The sequence below is a fragment of the Hyalella azteca genome, unplaced genomic scaffold (genome assembly GCF_000764305.2).
Source record: "Hyalella azteca isolate HAZT.00-mixed unplaced genomic scaffold, Hazt_2.0.2 contig14887, whole genome shotgun sequence".
Classification (NCBI taxonomy): domain Eukaryota; kingdom Metazoa; phylum Arthropoda; class Malacostraca; order Amphipoda; family Hyalellidae; genus Hyalella; species Hyalella azteca.
This window is the reverse complement of record NW_025944756.1, coordinates 1-24,429: the sequence shown is the minus strand read 5'-3', so window position 1 is coordinate 24,429 and position 24,429 is coordinate 1. Positions and strand designations below refer to the sequence as shown.

General features: G+C 39.2%; 3 protein-coding genes across 3 annotated transcripts; 1 reads left to right on the top strand and 2 right to left on the bottom strand.

Moving 5' to 3' along the window:
• Positions 1 to 88: 88 nt before the first annotated feature.
• On the bottom strand, positions 89 to 3,324 carry LOC108667558 (leukocyte tyrosine kinase receptor-like). Its single transcript, XM_018154600.2, has 5 exons — positions 3,302 to 3,324; positions 2,419 to 2,562; positions 1,932 to 2,053; positions 674 to 856; positions 89 to 328 (listed from the first exon to the last, which is right to left on the bottom strand). Exons 1-5 carry the CDS (start codon positions 3,318 to 3,320, stop codon positions 89 to 91), a joined length of 708 nt encoding a protein of 235 aa, XP_018010089.1. The 5' UTR covers positions 3,321 to 3,324.
• Positions 3,325 to 3,408: 84 nt separating this feature from the next.
• Positions 3,409 to 7,639, bottom strand: LOC108667557 (protein sevenless). Its single transcript, XM_018154599.1, has 7 exons — positions 7,634 to 7,639; positions 6,736 to 6,871; positions 5,840 to 6,114; positions 4,518 to 4,688; positions 4,155 to 4,368; positions 3,777 to 3,962; positions 3,409 to 3,638 (listed from the first exon to the last, which is right to left on the bottom strand). Exons 1-7 carry the CDS (start codon positions 7,637 to 7,639, stop codon positions 3,409 to 3,411), a joined length of 1,218 nt encoding a protein of 405 aa, XP_018010088.1.
• A 24-nt stretch (positions 7,640 to 7,663) lies between these two features.
• Positions 7,664 to 19,362, top strand: LOC108667556 (trichohyalin). The gene is made up of 4 exons (XM_018154597.2): positions 7,664 to 7,678; positions 9,548 to 10,061; positions 11,409 to 11,428; positions 16,346 to 19,362. Exons 1-4 carry the CDS (start codon positions 7,664 to 7,666, stop codon positions 19,328 to 19,330), a joined length of 3,534 nt encoding a protein of 1,177 aa, XP_018010086.1. The 3' UTR covers positions 19,331 to 19,362.
• Positions 19,363 to 24,429: the final 5,067 nt, after the last annotated feature.

The window sequence follows — 24,429 nt, the reverse complement described above, 5'->3', positions numbered from 1 at the left end:
ACCCACCTCCTCCCATAGCAGTATAACCAACCCACCACCCCACCTCCTCCCCTAGCAGTACCACCAACCCACCACCCCACCTCCTCCCCTAGCAGTACCACCAGCCCACCTCTTTCCTGTAGTAGTCGCTCTTGTAGATGTCGCGCGCAAGGCCGAAGTCGCCGATCTTGACGACGCGGGACCGCGGGTCGCCGGTGGACACCAGACAGTTCCTGGCCGCCAGGTCGCGGTGGACGAAGTGCAGGTCCTCCAGGTAGCTACAGCCTTTGGCCACGTCCACACACATGGCCAACATGTCCTCCACCCTCAAGCCTTGTCCACCATTGGCCTGAAGAAGGGAAAGTTGCTAAAAAAATACTGTAACATTTCATCTCTAACGCTCACCTTTAAACCAAAAAGCTCTCATTGACAGCCTCTCTACCACACAAATTTTCAGTCCTCTTCACAGTTCCTGTAGCCCACTCATAGCCCTGCCACACTCACCAGGGCCTATACTTTCAAAAAAGTGAAGAGATCGTAAGTTCATCAGCCAATCATTGACGGCCTTTCAAGCAAAATCCACCAATCATAGACAAGAAAATATCAGCACTGCCCCACCCACCAGCACTGCCCCACCCACCAGCACTGCCCCACCCACCAGCACTGCCCCACCCACCAGCACTGCCCGACCCACCGGTCTGCTGGCACGCAGGTGTGACAGCAGGTCGCCGCCCTCCATGAGTTCCAGCAGCAGCAGGAAGGGCTGCGTGCACACCGCCAGCAGGCGCAGGATGTGTGGGTGCTGGAAGTGACTCATCAGCTGCGCCTCCTGCAGGAACTCGCGCCTCTCCGCCTCTGAGGCGCCCTTGCGCAGCATCTGTATACGGGGGAGGTGGTGGAGTGGGTTACGGTGGTGATAGAGTGGGTTACGGTGGTGATAGAGTGGGTTACGGTCCCTAACAAAATTTAGAGTCGCCCCAGCTTCTGGTAATCAGAAGCTGGGTCGACTCTAAATTTTCACTGGGATGGAGGTGGTGGAGTGGGTTACGGGGGAGGTGACGGAGTGGGTTTCGGGGGAGGTGATGGAGTGGGTTACGGGCTGTCTCTTATACACATCTCATGGCCAACATGTCCTCCACCCTCAAGCCTTGTCCACCATTGGCCTGAAGAAGGGAAAGTTGCTAAAAAAATACTGTAACATTTCATCTCTAACGCTCACCTTTAAACCAAAAAGCTCTCATTGACAGCCTCTCTACCACACAAATTTTCAGTCCTCTTCACAGTTCCTGTAGCCCACTCATAGCCCTGCCACACTCACCAGGGCCTATACTTTCAAAAAAGTGAAGAGATCGTAAGTTCATCAGCCAATCATTGACGGCCTTTCAAGCAAAATCCACCAATCATAGACAAGAAAATAGAGCGTACGACTTACGTTCACTTAGCCAGTTTTGAAAGTATGGCCCCCTGCCCTGCTCGACCCACCAGCACTACCCCACCCACCAGCACTGCCCCACCCACCAGCACTGCCCCANTAATGACTGCTTAGAGGTACTGTCTCAAAAGTAATGACTGCTTAGAGGTACTGTCTCAAAAGTAATGACTGCTTAGAGGTACTGTCTCAAAAGTAATGACTGCTTAGAGGTACTGTCTCAAAAGTAATGACTGCTTAGAGGTACTGTCTCAAAAGTAATGACTGCTTAGAGGCTGTCTCTTATACACATCTGTACAACAGCACCCATGGTCATGCTGAGTCACCGTCTTTGACGATGCCAACGACATAGAAAAAATAATCGAGTTTACCCAAGGGTCGAAACTACAGCCACTTGCTGCCACCACTCGCTGCAGTGGCCACTCGCTGCAGTGACCACTCGCTGCAGTGACCACTCGCTGCAGTGACCACTCACCTTGATGGCCACTCGCTGCAGTGACCACTCGCTGCAGTGACCACTCACCTTGATGGCCACTCGCTCGCCCCTCATGCGCCCCTCGAAGACCTCCCCGAAGGCGCCGTGGCCGAGGAACTTGCCCCTCACCACCTCGTGCTGCGCCACTCGTGGCACCTCCAGGTCATCCCCTGGGGGAGGGGGGGAGGTCATCATATGGTTGGGGAGGAGGTACTAGTGTACCTAACCTAACCTAACCTGTATGTACGTACCTAAATTAACCTGAACTGTAGATAATGTTACAGGTTATACTATAGCGTACCTATAGGAAACTAACCTAACCTGTATATAATGTTCCAGGTTATACATATAATACCTGTATATGTATAATGTGTATAATGGTGCGTATTTTCACTTCACACAGAAGGGGAATATATTCAACACGCGCGCACAATGAATATATTCATCACGCACTGAAGACATTCTGTATATTGTCCACACATATAGAGTATACATAGGTACATTCTCCACACATGTGGAGTATACATACACTCACCACACAGATGGTTCAGATGGTACAAGACGTTGTCCTCAGTTGTGGGGAAGGAGGTTGGGGGTAGAGGGGAGAGCTGCAGTTCTCGAGGGGGTGAAGAGGGGGAGCCCAGCCCCCCTTTCATCTTGTCCTTGACTCGGTTTGCGGCTGTAGGCCATAAAAATTTAATAATATTAATTAAGTTGTTAATAGTTAGCATAGGTAAACATGTTGAGAAAACTAAACAATTTTCTATGTATAGAATTGATTCACTGTAATTATATCAATTTCTATGACTTTTTAAAGAAATTGGGTTTCAAAAGGTATTTATTGGAAGAAAAGCAGTTCTGGGAAATTATTTTTGGCTTAGATTCCAAGATTTTTTGTCTTTGTTAAGTCAAAGTTTTAGTGTTTGATGCCTGGCACCACAAATATGTAGGGGCAGTTGAGGTTACTTATCGTGTCGGGGATTTTAATGGACATGAAATTTCATTCTTGGTGGAGAAATTGGAAAGGATTGCGGGGATTTATGGCGCCAAAAAGTGAAAATTGATTTTGCAATTGGTTGATCTTGAAACGAGGGTGAAATTGAAGTCATATCTTCTATGTAAAATTCGGGTTTGTAAGGGTTTGTTACCTAATTAGAATCCTACTGATCCTTGATCTCTGACGAGGTCTATAGCTGGCAGCAGTACTCAAAGAGAAGGATCTGAAGAGCATGATCATCGGTTCTGTTTTCGTGTTCTGTACGTCCAGTGGCAGCAGCAGCATCCGCAGCACTCACCGCAGACCAGCAGCAGCAGTATCCGCAGCACTCACCGCAGACCAGCAGCAGCAGCAGCATCAGCAGCACTCACCGCAGACCAGCAGCAGCAGCAGTAGCAGTAGCAGCATCCGCAGCACTCACCGCAGACCAGCAGCAGCATGAGCATGAGCAGCACTCACTGCACACAAGCAGCAGCAGCAGCAGCATTTATAGCAGCAGCACAAGCATGAGCAGTAGCAGCATCCGCATCACTCACCGCAGACCAGCAGCAGCATGAGCATGAGCAGCAGCAGCGCAGCAGGCACGGCAGCTGCAAGGATGGTCGGTAGAGAAGGGGAGGTGGGGTAGAAGGCCCCAAGGTGACTCATATGGAGGGGGTTGCTTGCCCCCCACGGTCCCCAGCCCACGTCGTTCAGGGCCCGGGCCCGCAACACGTACACCCCCACCGGGTCCAGACCAGACACCGCCCAATGGTTCGCTGGTTGGCAGGAAGAATAAATAAAACAATTTAGATTAGTATTCTACAGAGTGATATACAAAGAAAATAAAAATTTTATGTAAATAAAAAGCCAAATTGATATAAAGTACGTAACTATAGCGTGTGAGTTGAGCTTACCAGACCCGTTGTAGAGCGAGGTGAAGTTCTCAGACGACTCGTCTGTGGGCAGCGGCGCCGCCTGCAGTTCGTATACGAGGACGGGTGACCCGTGGTCCCGCGCTGGGGCCCACCACGCCTGCCAGGTGTGCTCGGGGGAACCCACCTGCTGCAGGCGCACCTCTCCTGGTGCGCTGGGCGCGGCATCTGCTCAACAAATCAAGCAGCCTAAGAACTGCTGCTTATATACTGGGCGTGACTGAGGTGCCAACGAGGATTTACACGACAGTTGCCAAGTAGGAATTACAAGGTAAATATGAAGTATGAATAACTAGGCTGGCACCAACTAGGACTACCTAGAAAGGCAGCTTACAGGGTTTGTAGGTCACCATCACCTACCTAGAGTGGAGAAGTTGAATGGGGGATCCCCCAGCCATGTGAAGGTGTGCAGGGTGGTGTTGTAGGTCACCCGCACCCTGAACAACTGGGAGGATCCAGGGGGGAGGCCCCCCACGCGGTGGGTGAACGTGTGGCTGGGGGAGGTTTGCTCCAGAGTGCGTGTAGACCACCCATCTGCAGCAGTGGGGTCTGCCCCTGGGAGGAGGTGGTCCACCTGCAGTAGAAGGTGCAGTTAAAGAAATTGTCGTTCTAGCCTTTAGCAAAACAGAATTGAACATCTTTTTTTCCGTTGCGAAACTCTGAAAATTTTCCCTATTCTCTCCCAGATAATTTCCCATACTTCAGCCCACTCAGACCACCCACCGCATGTCTGAGCACACTCATGTCAGCGGGCGCCGTCCAGCTGACTGTCAGCGAGTGGGCGCTGGCGTTGACCAGATGGAGGGGGGGCAGCGGGGGCAGCGTCAGCCCCTCCACCGCGGGGGAGTCAGCGAACACAGACGAGTCCTGAGCTGACATCAGCCGCACCCACACCTGGGGGAGGGGGGAGTGGAGGGAAGGTTGCATGATCCTTGACAAGAGATCCACATGTAAGGTGGCACAGAATTTACAGTTCAGAGTACCAGGATTGTAGTATTGAGGTGCAGGTTCGAACACAGCTTCCGCGACAGTTTCTGATCAAAATCGACGAGAAGGCCTGGGCGGTTGAGCACAGCCAAATTGATGCAGTGATTTGCATGTTCGAGACCGCAACAAGCCGTGAATGTTCTGCGGCGTTAGCAATAGGCGACAGGCCTACGACGTAATCAAAACTGACACCGCTATTATTATTACTAGACAAGACATCCACAGGCCTATACAAGAGATCCTTTGCGATAAGGTCCATCCCCGTGAATCAAGGCCAAGGACATACCATAAGGACGCGACATGCCATAAGGACGCTGTAAGGATGAAGGATACACGACCTTAACAAGGCAGTTCTGAGCCTGCGCTTAGTCTCCTTGGTATCCTTGATCGTGTACATGAGCACATGTAATCTGCAGCACTGATTGATGTGAGGCAGACGAGCGCGCCTCAGCAGGCGAGCCTCATATCCTCGCCTGTACCATATCGCGCCATATGAATATTACCATAACCTGCTAATTAGATGAGCTTATCACTTAAGGAGTATTCCTGTAATGTAAAGGTTTTGATATATATTGGTGCAGGTGAAGCCGTTGTGCTCAAGTTTGGATAGATAATAGCATTTAATTGTGTGATCGGGCAACGTGGGTTATGCTAGGTCAGAGTGCAACTCAAACCTATTGCGTCCAGTGGTGCTGGTCTGTTGGAAACATTTTTTGGTGTGACTTTGAATGTGCGGGTAATGCTGTCATCACCTAGTTACTCATTGTGATGTAATTTTATTGCGTATCATTATGATTTATAATAATTATTTATCATTGTTATTTATTTTCACATGGGAAAAGGATCAATAGCTGCTTTCACCCTTCACTCCAACCCTCTCTTATGGCCCTCTCACCCTTCACTCCAGTCCCCTCTCATGGCCCTCTCACCCCTCAATCCAGTCCCCTCTCATGGCCCCTTTACCCCTCACTCCAGTCCCCTCTCATGGCCCTTTTACCTCTCACTCCAACCCCCTCTAATGGCCCTTTCACTCCCTGCACTCTCAACCCCTCACTCACGCTGTACTTGGTGTCGCCTTGCAGTCCCGTGACGCGGTCTGTCACTCGCACACTGGCAGAACTACTGGCCGAGGTTTCTGCAACAGTTCCGTCAGCAGGTCTGTCAGCGTCAGGTCTGTCAACGTCAGGTCTGCCAGCAGGTCTGTCAACGCTGTCGACGACGTGGCTGGATTGCCAGAAAATCCTGTAAGGCAGACCGGCCTCTGCCACGAACGTAACGGCCAGAGTTTCGGGGTCCAACCCCGTCACCCCGATGACGCGGGGGGTTGGGGGCACTGCAGGGGAAAGAGGGGTTAAAACGGGGTAATTTCTTTACCCTGAACAGGTGATGATGTCACCGGAAGTTCGCCGCAACTCTTACGTATTGTGGTAGGCTCGAGTTCTACGGCCAAACTCCGGAACTATTTTGTTAAAAGACTTATCTGAACTAACGTTGTTATTGTTGTTAAATCTATGTTAGTGTATTTTAGTTACTAGATGCATTGAGATAAAATATAGATTTTTGGGGGAAAGAACAGTTTAAAAGAAGTACGTTTAAAATACCAAAAGCAGCGTAACGAGCAGATTCGTGACCAATAGCATGATGAAGTTGTTGGAGCACAGCTACAAGATCTAGTGTTAGGGCACAAGATCATTAGTGAATACAGCGGAGTGAGCTGAGGTAGAACCTCACCGTAAGGCTGCCAGGGCACGACTGATTCCCTGACTCACAGCCACTCTGACGTCACCATACGTCACTGATAACTGTAGTGATGTCGCACTGTAATGTTACTGAGACAGCCACGCCAGACGCGTCTGTACAATTACACTTGATGCAACTAAAAATTCACATGAAAGAAATAAATAGTGGTTTTAAAAATAGTGAATGATCACCATAGTTAACAATGGGCACCCACCTGCCGCGCGGGTAGTGAAGGTGGTGATGTTGCTGATGGTTGACAAGTGGTGGTGGCGGGTGGTGGTCTCCACCTGCACAGCGTAGGTGGTGAAGGCACGCAGACCACCTATTGTCACCACGTGGCCGTCGGCCACCTGCAGAAGGAGGGCGGAGACAAGACCTTATTACCTATACCAAATTACCACGTATAATTTAGGTTAAGATATTACCCTCAGCTAACTGTTAAGATACTACCCTCTAAAATTGAGTTGAAATAGTGACACATATTGTCTAAATAGTGACACACTACCTGCACGTAGCACTGATACGCAATTTTTGACGCCAAACTGGGTCACAATGACCTAGACAAAGGCAGAGCGTACATATATAGCTACCAGGACAAAGTTTCCTTTGTTTCTCTGAGTGCAGGAAGCAGAGGCGCGTAGACGGCGGGCAGACGGTATATTTTACAGGGATGTTGTGTTGTGATATTTTACAGGGATATTGTGTTGTGATATTTTACAGGGATATTGTGTTGTGATATTTTATAGGGATTTTGTACCGCAATATTTTACAATTATATCGCATTGTTATATTGGTTAAATATGATATGAGCCTCAATGGAGGAGATTAGGCAGTCATCATATATACATATATTCTGTTAATAATATATATTCTGTCAATAATTTATACCCTGCTAATATAAGGCTTCGTATATATACAGGGGTTGGACAAAATAAGGGAAACACCTGACATTTTGATATCGTAATTTTTGATCATTTTATAAGCAATGAAAACGTGACATCTTTTATGTTTTATTGTTTATTGTCCTGCTAATTGATATTTATCCTTGCACAGACATTTTTAGTGAATTTTTGTGTTTATGACCTAACTTATAAATGGCATATCTCTCTGACTTTCATAGAGGCCAAATTGTTGGTACCCGTATGGGAGGTTCTTGTGTGACAAAAACTTCCCGAATGCTTGACGTTTCTAGAGGTACTGTCTCAAAAGTAATGACTGCTTAGAGGTAATGTCTCAAAAGTAATGACTGCTTAGAGGTACTGTCTCAAAAGTAATGACTGCTTAGAGGTACTGTCTCAAAAGTAATGACTGCTTAGAGGTACTGTCTCAGAAGTAATGACTGCTTGAGGTACTGTCTCAAAAGTAATGACTGCTTGAGGTACTGTCTCAGAAGTAATGACTGTTTAGAGGTACTGTCTCAAAGGTAATGACTGCTTAGAAAAAGTGTCTCATAAGTAATGACTGCTTAGAGGTACTGTCTCAAAAGTAATGACTGCTTAAAGGTACTGTCTCAAAAGTAATGTCTGCTTAGAGGTGCTGCCTCAAAAGAAATGACTGCTTAGAGGTACTGTCTCATAGGTAATGACTGCTTAGAAAAAGTGTCTCATAAGTAATGACTGCTTAGAGGTACTGTCTCACAAGTAATGACAGCTTAGAGGTACTGTCTCAGTAATGACTGCTTAGAGGTACTGTCTCAGAAATAATGACTGCTTAGAGGTGTTGTCTCAAAAGTAATGACTGCTTAGAGGTACTGTCTCAAAAGTAATGACTGCTTAGAGGTAGCTGTCCCACAAGTAATGACTGCTTAGAGGTACTGTCTCACAAGTAATGACAGCTTAGAGGTACTGTCTCACAAGTAATGACTGCTTAGAGGCTGTCTCTTATACACATCTAGATGTGTATAAGAGACAGGAAGTAATGACTGCTTAGAGGTACTGTCTCAAAAGTAATGACTGCTTAGAGGTACTGTCTCGTAAGTAATGACTGTTTTGAAAGAGAAGGAAAAACGTCCTCAGCAAAGCACAGGTCTGGCCGAAAGTTGAATTTGTTTTCGAGAGACCGTCGGTACAGAAACCGAACTGTGATGGACAATCGAAAGACCAAAGCTGTTGAAATTACTGTGGTCCTCAATGGACACCTACAGAACCCAGTTTCCATAACAACTGTCCGCCGAGAGCTGCACAGATCTGGATTCTATGGAAGAGCTGTGATTAGAAAAGCTTTGGTTTTATATACATATGATTCAAAGTGTTCTGAGTGGTGGCAAAACCTTCAGAATTGGTCCCTCTAGCAGTGGAAAAATTTTATTTTCTCTGACGCGGTTTTAAATATTTACAAACGCTTGCAGAATGTACGTTGGGACAGGGTTAAAAAAGGCCGAAAGAGGGTTAAACTGGGGTCTAACTGACAGAGGGTGAAAGAGGGTTGAATTGAAAAATATTTTAAAATTTTTTGGAAATATTTCAAAATTTGTAAAAATTAATACCTCTTGGAATTGAGGCCGTAGTTGCCGCAACAGCTGGACCTACATTATATATACTAAATTATATATACATTTATATACAACATACAGAATATACAACATATATATACGACAGGTGTACATACACTACATATACTAAAATATACCTAGCGTATTCATAAGGTGTATCCTTTATTTTGTCCAACCACTGTATATTTCACTAAAAAGTCTAGATATGTTGTCAAACCAATGTCTGTATATACACCTGTATATCTACACCCGTATATATGCAACAACAATATTTGTTTAAAAATCGCGCTAATATCTGATTATAAACAATACTAATACTGAATATACACCTCAATAATAATCATGTATATACCACACATACCTCACTAATGCCTGTATACATACCTCAATGTATATACCACACAAATAACCCAATTGTTAAATTTAAAAATCCCCTTTAAAGTCCCTTTTCAAGATTGCTATAAAATTTTTATTAAATAAAAATCACATTTTTAAATGAATCCAATTAATTTTTCAATCTCCCCCTCCCCCTCAGGAGTCCCCCAGAGTCACCCCTCGAGAGGAGTCTAGAATCACCCCTGAGGATCGCCTCCCAGAATCACCTTCTCAACCAAAGGCAAAAGAGAAAAAAGAACAAGAGTCTGTAGAGTCTAAAGAATCTTTGAAGAAACGCAAGGAATCTAAGAAAAATACCGGTAAGAAAACAGAAGTTGACCTGAAAGAATATTCGAAAGAATCACCCGAAGAATCAGTCAAAAAGTCACCCAAGGAATCTCCTAAAGAATCACCCGAAGAATCACCTAAAGAATCACCCAAAGAATCGCCTAAAGAATCACCCAAGGAATCACCCAAGGAATCACCTAAAGAATCACCTAAAGAATCACCTAAAGAATCACCCAAGGAATCTCCTAAAGAATCACCCAAGGAATCTCCTAAAGAATCACCCAAAGAATCACCTAAAGAATCACCCAAAGAATCACCCAAAGAATCACCTAAAGAATCACCGAAGCGTCCGGAGCCCCCAACATCTGGAATGTCTGAACCTCAGAGTAAGTCTAAACATACCTTAATTAACTAGTTAGTTAAGTAACAGGTAAATTAAGTAACAAACGTTACTTAATTAACTAGTTAGTTAAGTAACAGGTAAATTAAGTAACAAACGTTACTTAATTAACTAGTTAGTGAAGTAACTTAGGTAGCTGGTAACAAACGTAACTTAATTAACTAGTTAGTAAAGTGGCTAAGGTAGCTGGTAACAAATGTGACCTAATTAACTAACAAATACTAGTGAAGTAAGTAACTATCTTAAATAGCTGCTGTTCGTTAAGTAACTAGCCTAGTATCTTCAATAATTAAAACTTGCATTTCGAGATTATAAAATCTTTCAAATTTTATATTAAGTGGTGATAAATTTTTTACATAATTAGGGCATGTCACAGAATATTATATAATATAGCAAATATAGCAAAATAAATATAATATAATATAGCATAATATTTGCTGTGCTGGATCGGGTGATTAAATTAGACGATTTCGCTGAGAAATGTTAATAAAAATTTAAAATTGAAAATGGAAAAAATTAGATTCTGAATACTAGTAATTTGATGAATGAATGTTAAAACAATTAAGATAATTAAAAATTATTTAGTACGTATAGTGATACACGATATTGAGTTGAATGAAGTCAAAGGGTTGAGTCAACAGGTTGAGAGGTTTTGCTAAACAAATTAAGGGTTTGAAAGCAAAATAATGGACAGCCATGATATAAATAACTCATGTTCTATTAAATATTATATTGAAGTTGAAGAAATATTATATTGAAGAATATTAAATATTATATTGTACGTTATTCAAACATTGCTATTTTCTATAGTATAATAATATCCCGGAAATGTGAAGATTTAGTATATGAACTATATAGTTTCGGTTCTATATCATTCATATACGTGGCATGTCATATACCGGGTATATGTATATGATATATACGTGATATATCTTATATGATATACCACACGTTAATATACATATACCACGTAGACGATAAACCGCGTATATGAATATAACTTTAAGCGGGATATAATACAAAAATAAGTTTAAGTTGATTAAATTTTATAGCGACTTAAATTCGTTATAATTTTCAAATAATCTCAAATGATTAGAAAAAACTTTATTAATTCAATTTATTCACATCTGAATATCTTCTGAACAATTCAGCATTTAAACATGATCTAGATATGAATTAATTATATATCTTAATTAAATGCTAATACAAATTCTTAAACAAAAGTTTTTCTTATAAAATACCTAGCTCTCCCGAGTTATGCTTAAACCTTTCCTTGCTTTATAATAACTAATGAATTATTCATATATTCATCATCTTTCATTCATAAATTCAGGCGTTAAGGAGAGCGTCTCGGTCAAAAATCTAAAATTTTGGCTTTTCCGTTTTCGTCTCGGTCAAAAATCGAAAATTTTGGCTTTTCCGTTTTCGTCTCGGTCAAAAATAGAAAATTTTGGCTTTTCCGTTTTCGTCTCGGTCAAAAATAAAAAATTTTGGCTTTTCCGTTTTCGTCTCGGTCAAAAATCNCCGAACGATAATGAACAACGAGAACATTGTGTGCGCGACGTTAACTTCCTAGCGGTGTTGCCAAGGTAAAGGTAAATTACAATTTTATTACAAATAAAACTCGCAAAATGTCTAGCACTACAGGGTTTCAGAATTGTGCGCCGTGCGGAGCTTTACGTGTTAATACAAAAGTAACAAAAACAAGTTTCATTCAAAGGTTAGTAACATATTAATACTGTCGATTGCTCACGATTATATATAATACCATTCACATTTTACCATATGGTGGCAGTGTATGGACCTTAAGTTTTTCAAGTTGAAATGATATATCCTAAACGTAACTAAACATGTGCTTGTTTGCAATAGCACAAATTTTTATTAGTTTCAATAAACGTTCACTACGCTCGTTTCATAACCTTTGTGCAGCTAGGGCTCAACATTAAATTTAATGACTTGAAAGAGCATTTTATATCCCTGCTTGCGGATACATGGACCGATTCACCAGAGCAGCGCATCAACATCGGGATCAAACAACCGTCATCAATAAATATATCAATTTAACTTCGCCTTCCTCTCTCTATATAGTGGGTCAATCTGGGTAGACCCTGTCTCTTATACACATCTAGATGTGTATAAGAGACAGCACTTTCACTCATCGGATTTCCATTAACAAACTAATTTATTAATCAATTTTTACACAGAAAGTTTTTCCGAAAAAAATTTCTAAAATTATTCATGTTCTCAATATTTGCATTGAAATTCAGTGAAATTAATTTTTTTAGATAAATATGCTTTTTATTTTTTATAATACATATTTTTCTAACTAATTCGTTAATTTTCACCATAACAAATGTCTATCATCCACACTTATATAGCACCTTCATATTTATCACCCACATGTTTCTATCCCACTCTAATATTTGTATGAACCACTCAATATCCGTTTACATCCCACTCTAATATTTGTATGAACCACTCAATATCCGTTTAATCCCACTCTAATATTTGTATGAACCACTCAATATCCGTTTACATCCCACTCTAATATTTGTATGAACCACTCAATATCCGTTTACATCCCACTCTAATATTTGTATGAACCACTCAAGATCCGCTTACATCCCACTCTAATATTTGTATGAACCACACAATGTCCGTTTACATACCACACAAACGTCTGTATATATACAGCAGTATGACCTGTATATACTGGGCTTGAACAAAATAAGGGAGCACCTTACATTTTGAGATAATATTTTTTGAATATGTTAATAACAATGAAAACATGACATATTCTCATGTTTTATTGTTAATTGTTGCTGCTAAATGAAATTTCAAGCCCTCGTAGCTATTTTAAAATTTTTTTTTACTATAACCTTATGAAAATAAGCTCTCTGACTTTCAACGAAGGTTCTAGTGTGACAGAAACTTCCTAAATGCTGGAAGTTTCTAAAGGTACTGTCTCAAAAGTAATGACTTCTTAGATGTATTGTCTCATAAGCAACGACTGCTTAGAGGTACTGCCACATAAGGTTCTAGTGTGACAGAAACTTCCTAAATGCTGGAAGTTTCTAAAGGTACTGTCTCAAAAGTAATGACTGCTTAGATGTATTGTCTCATAAGCAACGACTGCTTAGAGGTACTGCCTCAAAAGTAATGAATGCTTAGAGGTACTGTCTTAAAAGTAAGACTGCTTAGAGGTACTGTCTTAAAAGTAAGACTGCTTAGAGGTACTCTTTCAGAAGTAATGACTGCTTAGAGGTAATGTCTTAAAAGTAAGACTGCTTAGAGGTACTGTTTGAGAAGTAATGACTGCTTAGAGGTACTGTCTCACAAGTAATGACTGCTTAGTGGTACTGTCTCAAAAGTAATGACTGCTTAGAGGTACTGTCTCATAAGTAATGACTGCTTAGAGGTACTGTCTCATAAGTAATGACAGCTTAGAGGTACTGTCTCATAAGTAAGGACTGCTTAGAGGTACTGTCTCATGAGTAATGACTGCTTAGAGGTACTACCTCAAAAGTAATGTCTGCTTAGAGGTACTGCCTCAAAAGTAATGTCTGCTTAGAGGTACTGTCTCATGAGTAATGACTGCTTAGAGGTACTGTCTCATGAGTAATGACTGCTTAGAGGTACTGCCTCAAAAGTAATGTCTGCTTAGAGGTACTGTCTCACAAGTAATGACTGCTTAGAGGATGTCTCAAAAGTAATGACTGCTTAGAGGTACTGTCTTAAAAGTAAGACTGCTTAGAGGTACTGTCTTAAAAGTAATGACTGCTTAGAGGTACTGTCTTAAAAGTAATGACTGCTTAGAGGTACTGTCTTAAAATCTTATTTTGCTTGGCTCGGCTCGCCCTTATTTTGCTCGGCTCGCCAAGCAAAAGAATTTAGACTCACCACGACTTTTAGAATTTAGACTTGGACTCTTCTAAATTCTTAGACTCTCTAGAATTTAGACTCACCACGTTTAGAATAATTGAAGGTGAGCAGAGTTAGACTCGCGAGTCGGACTCTATGGTGTACGGGGCCCTTAAGAGTTCACTCATATAAATGAAGGGGTCATATATTGTCCCAATATTGACTCAGTTTCTCGCTCTTGGCACGAGCAGAGAGCGGTCGTAGCACTGATACGCCCCACGCTAAACAGGGCCACGATGACCCACACACAAGCGAATAGTGCTTCGTTATTAGGACATTTAATAGGACGCACATTTTTCTGAGTGTACTTTTCCGTGCCCTGGCGTGAAATATTTTCACAAATTTTTACGTTCCTTTTTAATTAAAAATCAATTAAATCATTTAATTATTTATTTAATTAATTAATTAAATTAATTACTTATTTTAACGGCTGCGCAGTTTTAGTGATGAGAATCTGCTTCGCACTCAAAGAATAACGTAGAACTTGGGATAAATTGTGATGTAAGTTTAGCTCTTAGTGAGTCATCCAACCTCACTTTTGAATTAATTATTTAATTAAAAAAGGCATATAAGTAAAAAGGCGTATCAGTGCTACGAGCGGAAGGTCTGTCATAATTTGGACAATATTACCTAGTAATTTTTGTGTGCGCAATATAGCGCATTCGTTAAAGCTAAAAGTAATTGTTATTAATTATTGTTCATTATTCATTATTATTATAAAAAAAATTGTTCATAATTATTATTCATTATTCACATTCCTTCCGTGTTCATCATTCCGTTTTTTCCGTTAAAGTTTTTGTGGAATTTTTGTCCAAGTTCTCCGTGTGTTTTAAATTTTTTCTTAAATTGAAAATAATCTAAAATAATCTATAATAATAGAAAATAACCAACTGATCAATTGTAATTTATTAAAACTATATATATCGGAGGGACAAAACTATATATATTGGAGGTTTAAATCTATATATATTGGAGGTACAAAACTATATATATATTGGAGGTATAAAACTATATATATTGGAGGTACAAAACTATATATATTGGAGGTACAAACCTATATATATTGGAGGCACAAAACTATATATATTGGAGGTACAAAACTATATATATTGGAGGCACAAAACTATATATATTGGAGGTACAAAACTATATATATTTTTGGGATCAGGTGACGAAATTTTTATGTATATGAAAATCTTTATAATATATTGTTGATATTTACATTATTACAGTTACATGCATAAATATACTTATAAAAAATTATTATTAATTCTATTATATAGGTTTATTAAATTCAAGGAGTAAACTGAACTGAAATGAACAAAAATTTAGAAAAAATAATTAATAATATTTTCGAATTTATATATAGGCCGCTTTCAGTTAATATATATAGGCCATTTCTAGTTACTATCACCTATTCAAACATGTGTAATATTTATTTTCAGTTTTCATTGAGTGATAATCACTTTAATGCTATATTTTTAAATTTATAACTAACTACACTAATGCTATCGCTATATGTTTGTTAAAATATTACATAATAATAATAATAATAACAATAATAATATTAATAATAATATGACGACACTGACACTAACGCTATATATTTATCAAAATATTTCAATAAATATAGCTTATTCAACGCTTAATTTACTAAACCAACACAACTGAACATTTTATTCAATTATCCAGAAATAATCCAGCACACACAATGTGTTGTACAATGTGGTGTGTAGTTTGTTCAAATCTATACAGGGGATCCTAGTCGCGTGTATATTAGAGCTGCGGTGTATATACAGTATACATGTATATACAGTATACAAGTGTATATACATGTATACTGTATATACTGTATATACACACATGTATATACAGTATACATGTGTAACATATCGTTCGTTATCGATGATGGTCAAAATCGTGTTGGTCAAATATTTATCCTGTTATGAATCGTTGAATAACGATTATCGTTTTATAAAAAGGCCTAATAGATGTTTAATCTATTCAAATTCATAACAAAATTGATGTTTAGTCTATGCAAAATGTGAGCAAATTGTTTTAATTTATTTTAAATTAAAAATAGATTAAACATCGATTTAATCTATGCAAAATGTGAGCTAATTTTTTTAATTTATGATTACGAACAAAAACCTAAGTAATTTGAGTCGTCGAGGCATTTAAAAATATATAAATTAAGTGACACCTTTAGATAAAAATTTAGGATTTCGAAAATTGGTAAAATGAAAGGAAAATTAAATGAAAAAATTGGTAAAATGAAAATTTCTAAGCCAAATGTGAAGGAGTTTGATTTTAAATTTGTATGTTATTTCTACTCACGTACGATGACAGCTACGAGAATGGCGACAGAAAAGAGAAGAGGAAGAAGAAGAAGAGAGGAAAGTAGAAGAAGAGGAAGAGCGATTGAAGAGGGAAAAAGAGAAGAAACGCCGGGAGAAAGAAGAAGAGTGTCGGAAGAAGGAAGAAGAAGAAGAAGAGAGAGTTAGAAAAGAGGAACAAGAGCGAGTGAAAAAAGAAGAAGAGGAGAGGGTGAGAAAGGAAGAAGAAGAGAGGGTGAGAAAGGAAGAAGAGGAGAGGGTGAGAAAGGAAGAAGAGGAGAGGGTGAAAAAGGAAGAAGAGGAAAGGGTGAGAAAGGAAGAAGAGGAAAGGGTGAGAAAGGAAGAAGAGGAGAGGGTGAAAAAGGAAGAAGAGGAGAGGGTGAGAAAGGAAGAAGAAGAAAGGGCGAGAAAGGAAGAAGAGGAGAGGGTGAGAAAGGAAGAAGAGGAAAGGGTGAGAAAGGAAGAAGAGGAGAGGGTGAGAAAGGAAGATGAGGAGAGGGTGAGAAAGGAAGAAGAAGAGAGGGTGAGAAAGGAAGAAGAGGAAATGGCGAGAAAGGAAGAGAAGGAAAGGGTGAGAAAGGAAGAAGAGGAGAGGGTGAGAAGGGAAGAAGAGGAGAATGTGAGAAAGGAAGAAGAGGAGAAAGAAAAGAAGAAGATCGAGAAAATGAAGAGAAAGCAAGAACAGGAGAAGATGTTGGCGGAAGAAGAAGCGAAAATGCACGAAGATGAAGAGCGGAGAAAGAAAGAAAAAGAGAAGCTGAAGCAAATGGAGGAAGAGATGAAGAGGCAAGAGGAAGAAGAGCGCCTGAGAAAGATGGAAGAGAGAGAGAAGGTGAGAATACAGGATGAGGTGAGGAGAAAAGAAGAAGAGATCATAAAGCTGGAAGAGAAGAAGAAAAAAGAAGAAGAGAGGAAGAAGGAAGAGGCCGAGAGAATGACTAGTGAGCAAGAGAAAAAGAAAAAAGAAGAGGAGAAGCAAAAGATTGAATTAATGAAGCGAAGGCGGCAAGAAGAAGAGCAAAGATTGAAAGAAGAAGAGAGAATAAAGCATTTGGAAGAGAAACAGCGGCTCTTGAGAGAAGAGGAGAAAAGAAGAGCTTTAGATGAAGAAAGAGAAGAAGAAGAAAGAAAGAAGAAGAGAGAAGAAGAGCGAGTGAAGAAAGAAATGGAAAGAAAGTCGCTGGAAGAAGAAGAGGAGAGAAAATTCAATGAGGAGAAAGCCAGAAGAGATGAAGAGAAGCTGCGTAAGCGTAAAGAAGAAGAAGAGAGAATGGAAGAAGAGGCGAGAAAAATTGAAGAAATGAAAATTAAATTCAAATTAGATAAAGCCCGGAAAGAAGAAGAGCAAAGAAAGTGTGATGAAGAGAAGCGCAATAAAGAGGAAGAAGAGAAGAAGATGGCCGAAGAAAAGCGCAGGAAGAAAGAAGAAGAAAAGATGAAGAAAGTAGAAGATCGATTGGATAACGAAACGAAGAGAAAGGAAGAAGAGCGAAAGAAAGAGGAAGAAATGCGAATGCTTCTCGAAGAAGAGAAAAATGAGAAGGAGAGAGAGCGAGTGCGGCAAGAGATGCTAAAGAGGAAGAAGGAAGAAGAAGAGCAAAGAATGAAAGAAGAAGAGAGATTGAAGCACTTGGAAGAGAAATTGCGGTTTATGAAAGAGGAGCAGCAACGGAGGATGAACCAAGAGCAGAAAGAAGAAGAGGAGAGGAGAAAGAAGAGAGAGCAAGAACGGCTGGAGAAGGAAATGAAGCGAAAGAAAATCGAGGAAGAAGAAGAGCAGAAGCTCATTGAAGAGCGAAGAAAAAGAGAAGAAGAGAAAAGGAAGAGAAGGCTGGAAATGGAAGCAAAGTTTGAAGAAGAGAGTAAGAAACTTGAAGAGACTCAAAGAAAACTTGAGATAGAAAAACGAAAGAAAGAAGAGGAGCAGCTAAAATTGAATGAAGAGAAGCGAATAAAGGAACAAGAAGAAATGAAGAGAGCTGAAGAGAAGCGTAAGAAGAAGGAAGAAGAGAAAGCCAGGAGGGAGAATGAGCAGCTGGAAGAACTTAAGAAAGAAGCTGAGAGAATAAAAATGGAGAAAGAAGCGCTGAAAAGAGAAGAGAAAGAGAGACTGAAGAGCGAAGAGCTTCTTCTCTTGAAGAGAGAAGAAGAAAGGAAGCAGAAAGAGAAAGAAAGAAAAATTCAAGAGGAAGAAAATAAAAGGAAAGATGAAGAGAGAATCGAGAGAAGGAGGAGAGAAGAAGAAAGAGTGAGGAGGGAAGAAGAGGAAAGAAAGAAAATAGAAGAAGAATTTGCTCTGAAAAAAGAAAAAGAAAAAATTCGCAAAGACTTGGAGAGGAAAAGGCTGGAAACAGAGCGCGAAAAGAAAGAAGAAGAAAGATTAGAAAAGAAGAAGAGGGAGGAAGAGGAGCGAAAAAAGAAAGAACAAGAGAAGAGAAAAAGGGAAGAGGAGAGGATACAGGCGGAGAAACTAGCTGAGGAGAAAATGGAAGAGGTAAGGAAGAAAGAGAAAGAAGCCTTGGAGAGAAAGAAGAGAGAATTGGAGGAGAAGAATAAACAGGAAGAGGAAAGGTTGAAGAGAATGGAAGAAGAGAGACGGAAGAAAGAGCAAGAAGAGTGGCAGAGGCTTGAACGCGAGATGAAAGAAAGAGAGAACATGAAACACCGAATGAAAGAAGAAGAGCTGAAAAAGAAAGAGTTGGAACGAAGACGGAAAGAAGAAGAGAGAAGAGCAAAAGAAGAAGAGAAGCTCGACAACCTCCGTAAACAAGAAGAGCTTCGAAAGAGAGAAGAGTTGGAGAAGCTGGAAAGCTCGATTAAAAAGGAAAAAGAAGAGCGTCTGGAAAAAGAGAAAATGAAAGTTACTGAAGCGCAAAAGAAGAGGAAAGCCACCAAGGAGAAGGAAGAAGAAGAAGAAGAAGAAAAAAAGAGGCTCTTCAGTGAACGAAAAGAAGAGCGCATGGACTTACAATTATCGGTAATTGAAAAAAAAGAATGAATTGTTTGATTATTAATTATTTATTAATATAATAGGGGATAACCAATTAGGAGCATAAAAAAATGAATTATTTGTTTGATTATTAATTATTTATTAATATAATAGCGGGATAACCAATTAGCAGCATAAAAAAAGAATGAATTGTTTGATTATTAATTATTTATTAATATAATAGGGGATTACCAATTAGGAGCATAAAAAAATGAATTAGTTGTTTGATTATTAATTATTGATTAATATAATAGGGTATAAATTAGGGTAAATTGTCAATTTGTACAAATATGTATAAATTATTTTTTTAAAATTAAATTATAATTAGTATAAATTATTCTCTTGCTGTGCTGGATCGGGTGATTAAATTAGACGATTTCGCTCAGAAATGTTAATAAAAATTTAAAAATTGAAATTGGAAAAAATTAGATTCTGAATACTAGTAATTTGATGAAAGAATGTTTAAAAAATTAAGATGACTAAAAATTATTTAGTACGTAGCTATACAAAATATTGATTTGAATGCAGTCAAAGGGTTGAGTCAAAGGGTTGAGTCCAAGGGTTGAGTCAAAGGGTTGAGTCAAAGGGTTGAGTCAAGGGGTTGAGTCATCACAGGGTTGAGTCACAGGGTTGAGTCAAAGGGTTGAGTCAAAGGGTTGAGTCACAGGGTTGAGTCAAAGGGTTGAGTCACAGGGTTGAGTCAAAGGGTTGAGTCAAAGGGTTGAGTCAGGGGGTTGAGTCAAAGGGTTGAGTCACATGGTAGAGTCAAAGGGTTGAGTCAAAGGGTTAAGTCAAAGGGTTAAGTCAAAGAGTTGAGTCACAGGGTTGAGTCACAGGGTTGAGTCAAAGGGTTGAATCAAAGGGTTGAGTTAACAGTTTAAGGGTTTAAAAGAAAATTAATGAACCGGCCGAGAGATAAATTCTTCCTTTACTATTAAATATTTTATTGAAGTTTTAAAAATTTAAAATTTTTTTAAAAATTAAAAAAAATTAAATTTAAAAATTAATTTTTTAAATTTAAAAATTAAAAAAAATGAACTATCGGCATTGCTATGTATTCATACACTTCTAGCCTCAATTTTATTATTCATAGTTTTAACGTAGGGATTGGTAAACATTATTAAGCTTTATTATTTTATACAACATTTAAACATTGTTATTTTCTATATAATAATATGCCTGAAATATAAAGATTTGGTATATAAACAATATAGGTTTGGTTCTATACCAATCATGTACGTGGTATATCATATACCTGGTATTTGTATATGATATATACCTGGTATATGTATATGATATATACGTGGTATATGTATATGATATACCACACGTCATATACCTGGTATATGTATTCGATGACGGCGCACGTGTACCACAGCTACCGTCAGCCCAACAGTACCAACCGCTGTACCTGCGCCTCCCCGCGCCCCAGGTACCGGCGTCGCAAACGAAGGCGAAATCGAACAAATAATCACTACCTAAACACCACCCTTAGGTCCTATTGTATGTATTTCATCGCGCTACGACCACTAATTTGGAAGATTTTGTCAAGTTCACGGTAAATTTAACTATCGGCCGCAGAAATACCGGTCGCTTCACCTTCAGCCGAATAAATCGCAAATGAAATCTCCATTGAAAATGTTTGCGCGAACTAAACACCACCGGCAGGTAATTAGGAAAAATATTCACAGTTTTGTTCAAATTTGTACAGTAGGATAGAATATTATTATGCTCACTGCCCGTTTGTGATGGAAACGAAGGCAAAATAAAAAAAAATCGTTTGTATATATAGGGACTTAAGGAGATCGTTTCGGTCAAAAATAGATAATTTAGGCTTTTCCGTTTTTTGACGCATTTTGTAGCTGCTGAAAAGGCGCGTCTAGCGTAGCAAACCGCATGACTGTGCGTGCTCTAGTTTTTACGTAAAGCAATTTCAAAAACATATATATAACATGAACATTTTTCAACAATAGGTACAAAGATTTCTATGAATTAAATCTGTATTTATAGATCATTATTCTCGGTAATTGTAAAGTTATTGCACTCGTTTGAAAGCTACAAACAAGGCGCGGTCAAGACAGCAAATATTACGGTTGTACATGGATTAATTTTTGCGGAATGCAGTTTAAAACTTATATAAAATGAACATTTTTTATTTATATAAATATCACAAAAGTCGCATATATAGCTTATTATTCATGTTTGCAATGATTTAAATTATTAACTTAGATTATTTGAAGTTGATGTTTTGGCAACATCTCCCGAACCACAGAAAAGGCTTGCTTCCAGATTTTCTTTATTCGTTGTAACTTGGGCAGTCGACCGCTTGTACCTATGGTAAGCGCTTAGATTTTCTATTGAATAATAGAATGTGTACTTGATATTAATTGTTGTAAGAGTTGCGTTATAATTGTTTGATATCTTGTTACTAGTACTGTGTATTTAAGCATGTGATTATTTAATTGTAGGTATATAAGAAGTCTGGAGTACTTCCCTCCTCTGTCGCTTTGTTCCTGCTTCTAGCCTCCTTCAATAAAACTACGTCTGAACCGGATTCTGTTAACCTACAAGCACAAGAAATTGGTTGGCACTTAGTTATTGGTGGAACCTATAATGAAAGGAACCCGTTGACGTCATTACAACGTTAAACTGGACAAAAATAAGTTTAAAAAGACGCGTGCTGGTACCCTAAGTGCAACTAATTAGCAATGGGAAAGCTTGGGCTAAAATATCAAACAATTTTTTGGCATTTCCTACTTGTTATTACAACACTTCTCTTTAACTTCACTCCTTGTTTGTTTGTCTATCTGCTACAATTCTTATAATCCAAATTTAACACACTTCTACTTTTCCTATCGATCTGAAATTTTGCACACTTTCGTAACGTCAGACATAATGCATGAATAAATTGACAAATACATAATTTTGAAACTTTAATTTTTTATGAAAATAAAAATTTAAAAATCAATTTTCTTCAATATTTGAAAATAAAATTTGAAATTCATTGTGCATGTGTATCATCGGAAACACTGGATTCTTTGGAAGTGTTGTCTGTAAAAAGTAATTTTAAACGCATATCATTTCAATAAATTTTGCTTATTTGGCTCCTCTGAATAATTAAAATTTCCAAAATGCGCCATCTTTGAAATCTATTTCCTCCTATGATTTTCAAGCTACAGCAAAGAGAGATATACATACCATTCGTTTTGCAAAGAAAATTTCTAGAAACTATTCGATTAATTTTTTTTTATTTCGTTATAGTTTGGATTATATATTGGAAAAAGGAAAATTTGAAATTTTTGGAAAATTTTTGGAAAATCCCCCCTCTCTCCCAAACAAATTCGAAATTGAAAAAAAGTGATCGAAAAGATTTTAGATATGGTCTTTCAAAATCAAATGATATGTCTCTCGATGTCGCAGCATCTTTACTGAATAAGGAGATAGATTTCTATATAACCCCCTTTTATCGCCGTTGCTTATCAATTTCACGCTTTCTTTTCGAAAAATTCACACGAACAAAAGAATCATCGATATCTGTTTTACATATGTGTACCGAGTTTCAAAATGATCCGTCCGTAAATAAAAAAGTTTTTTTTTGACCGAAACGGTCCCCTTAAACATCACCTATAGGTCATAATGAATGCATATGCAGTTTCATCGAGCTGCCTTCATTAGTTTCTTCAGAGACATTTTATGTTCACTGAATCATGGAGACCGGCCGGAAGACCGGTCGGAAAAGTGTCCGAGAGGTTACAAATCCCAACATGGTGGAGAGACCCGATTTGCCAAAAATTGAATTTTAATGTTAGTCAGGGGTTAAATGAAATTCAAATAAATACTGGAGGATGAAAATTCGAAAACATTTGTGACATAGGTAGTGTTTTATCTTTCGTATTATTGTGTTATCACCGACAGATAATACATTTCCCCCGCGTCATGCACGTCATGCTCAAGTCAAGCACTTGCATGTTTCTTGGCTGCTGTCAAGCATGCGCGTTGCGGCTGAGTTGATAACATAGGCTATTCAAAGCACCAGTAGATACTGAAGGCTAAGTGCAGAAACAGTTTATGATTAATTAACAGAGCCACGATGAAATTATTAAAGTACCTTATGCTTATCCGGAATACAGATCTCTCACTGGATCTCTCTCATCACTTTCATTCGGATTTTATGAATTGCTTCAAGTCACTCTCAATTTCTCGATCCCTCTTTAGTATACAAGGTCATTACTTGCAAAATGTTCGAGATAATCACGCTACTTATCACTGACCAGCGTGGGAGTTCAACAGATGCAAACTAAACTGGCCAAGTGGGATGATTCTTTTTCTCTTATATAAGAACTGTCTTAATCTCCACAACACAACATAGTTACTTGGGCTGTTCTGTAATAAAGTTGTTCGGTCTTCAGAGTTTAGAACGTCGCTGTCACTTCAGCAGTGAACAAGAATGCCGTCTAAAAATTGTTATCTGAATACTGCATTCTTTTCATTGTGTGAACGAGGAACATCGTTCACTAATTTATTCAATGTGCGTTTTCTTGTGACGAAATTATTCTATTACGTCTGGCGAAGCCGCGCCAGTGACATGCGAGTCAGACCTATAGCAGTTGGAACTGTCTAGTACTAGGTCAGGTCTGAGTGTCTGTGCGTCAAGTAGTTAGTCGTGTCCCGCCAGCCCTTCAGTGAGGTTACCTGAACCTGCTCAGCTGTGTTAACTCTCAGCATTCTTTGCTTTAGCGCTGGAGTTGTGGCTGTGCCGTGAGGACTTAGTCTTGCCTGCTATCGTTCGCCTATGCGAATTACGGTAACCTGAACTACGTGCATTAATGCTGTGCAATAGGGAATCGAATTGAACGTTTTTCATAAGTTATTTTAGTCGGAATTTATGCTTGCCCTTTACCATGTTTTACTGATTTTAAACAAAGTGATTGAATAAACTATTTCAAGTGCTTTGTCGTGATTATATACCACAGCCACTGAACCGGCTTTAACTGACGATGACTAGGAGAGTTGAACGGCATTGTAGGTTAGATGAATGAGCACAGTTGCCTGAAATTTATTCATATTGTCCTGGCCAATGAGCGGTGAGCATTCGATCCTGATAGTGA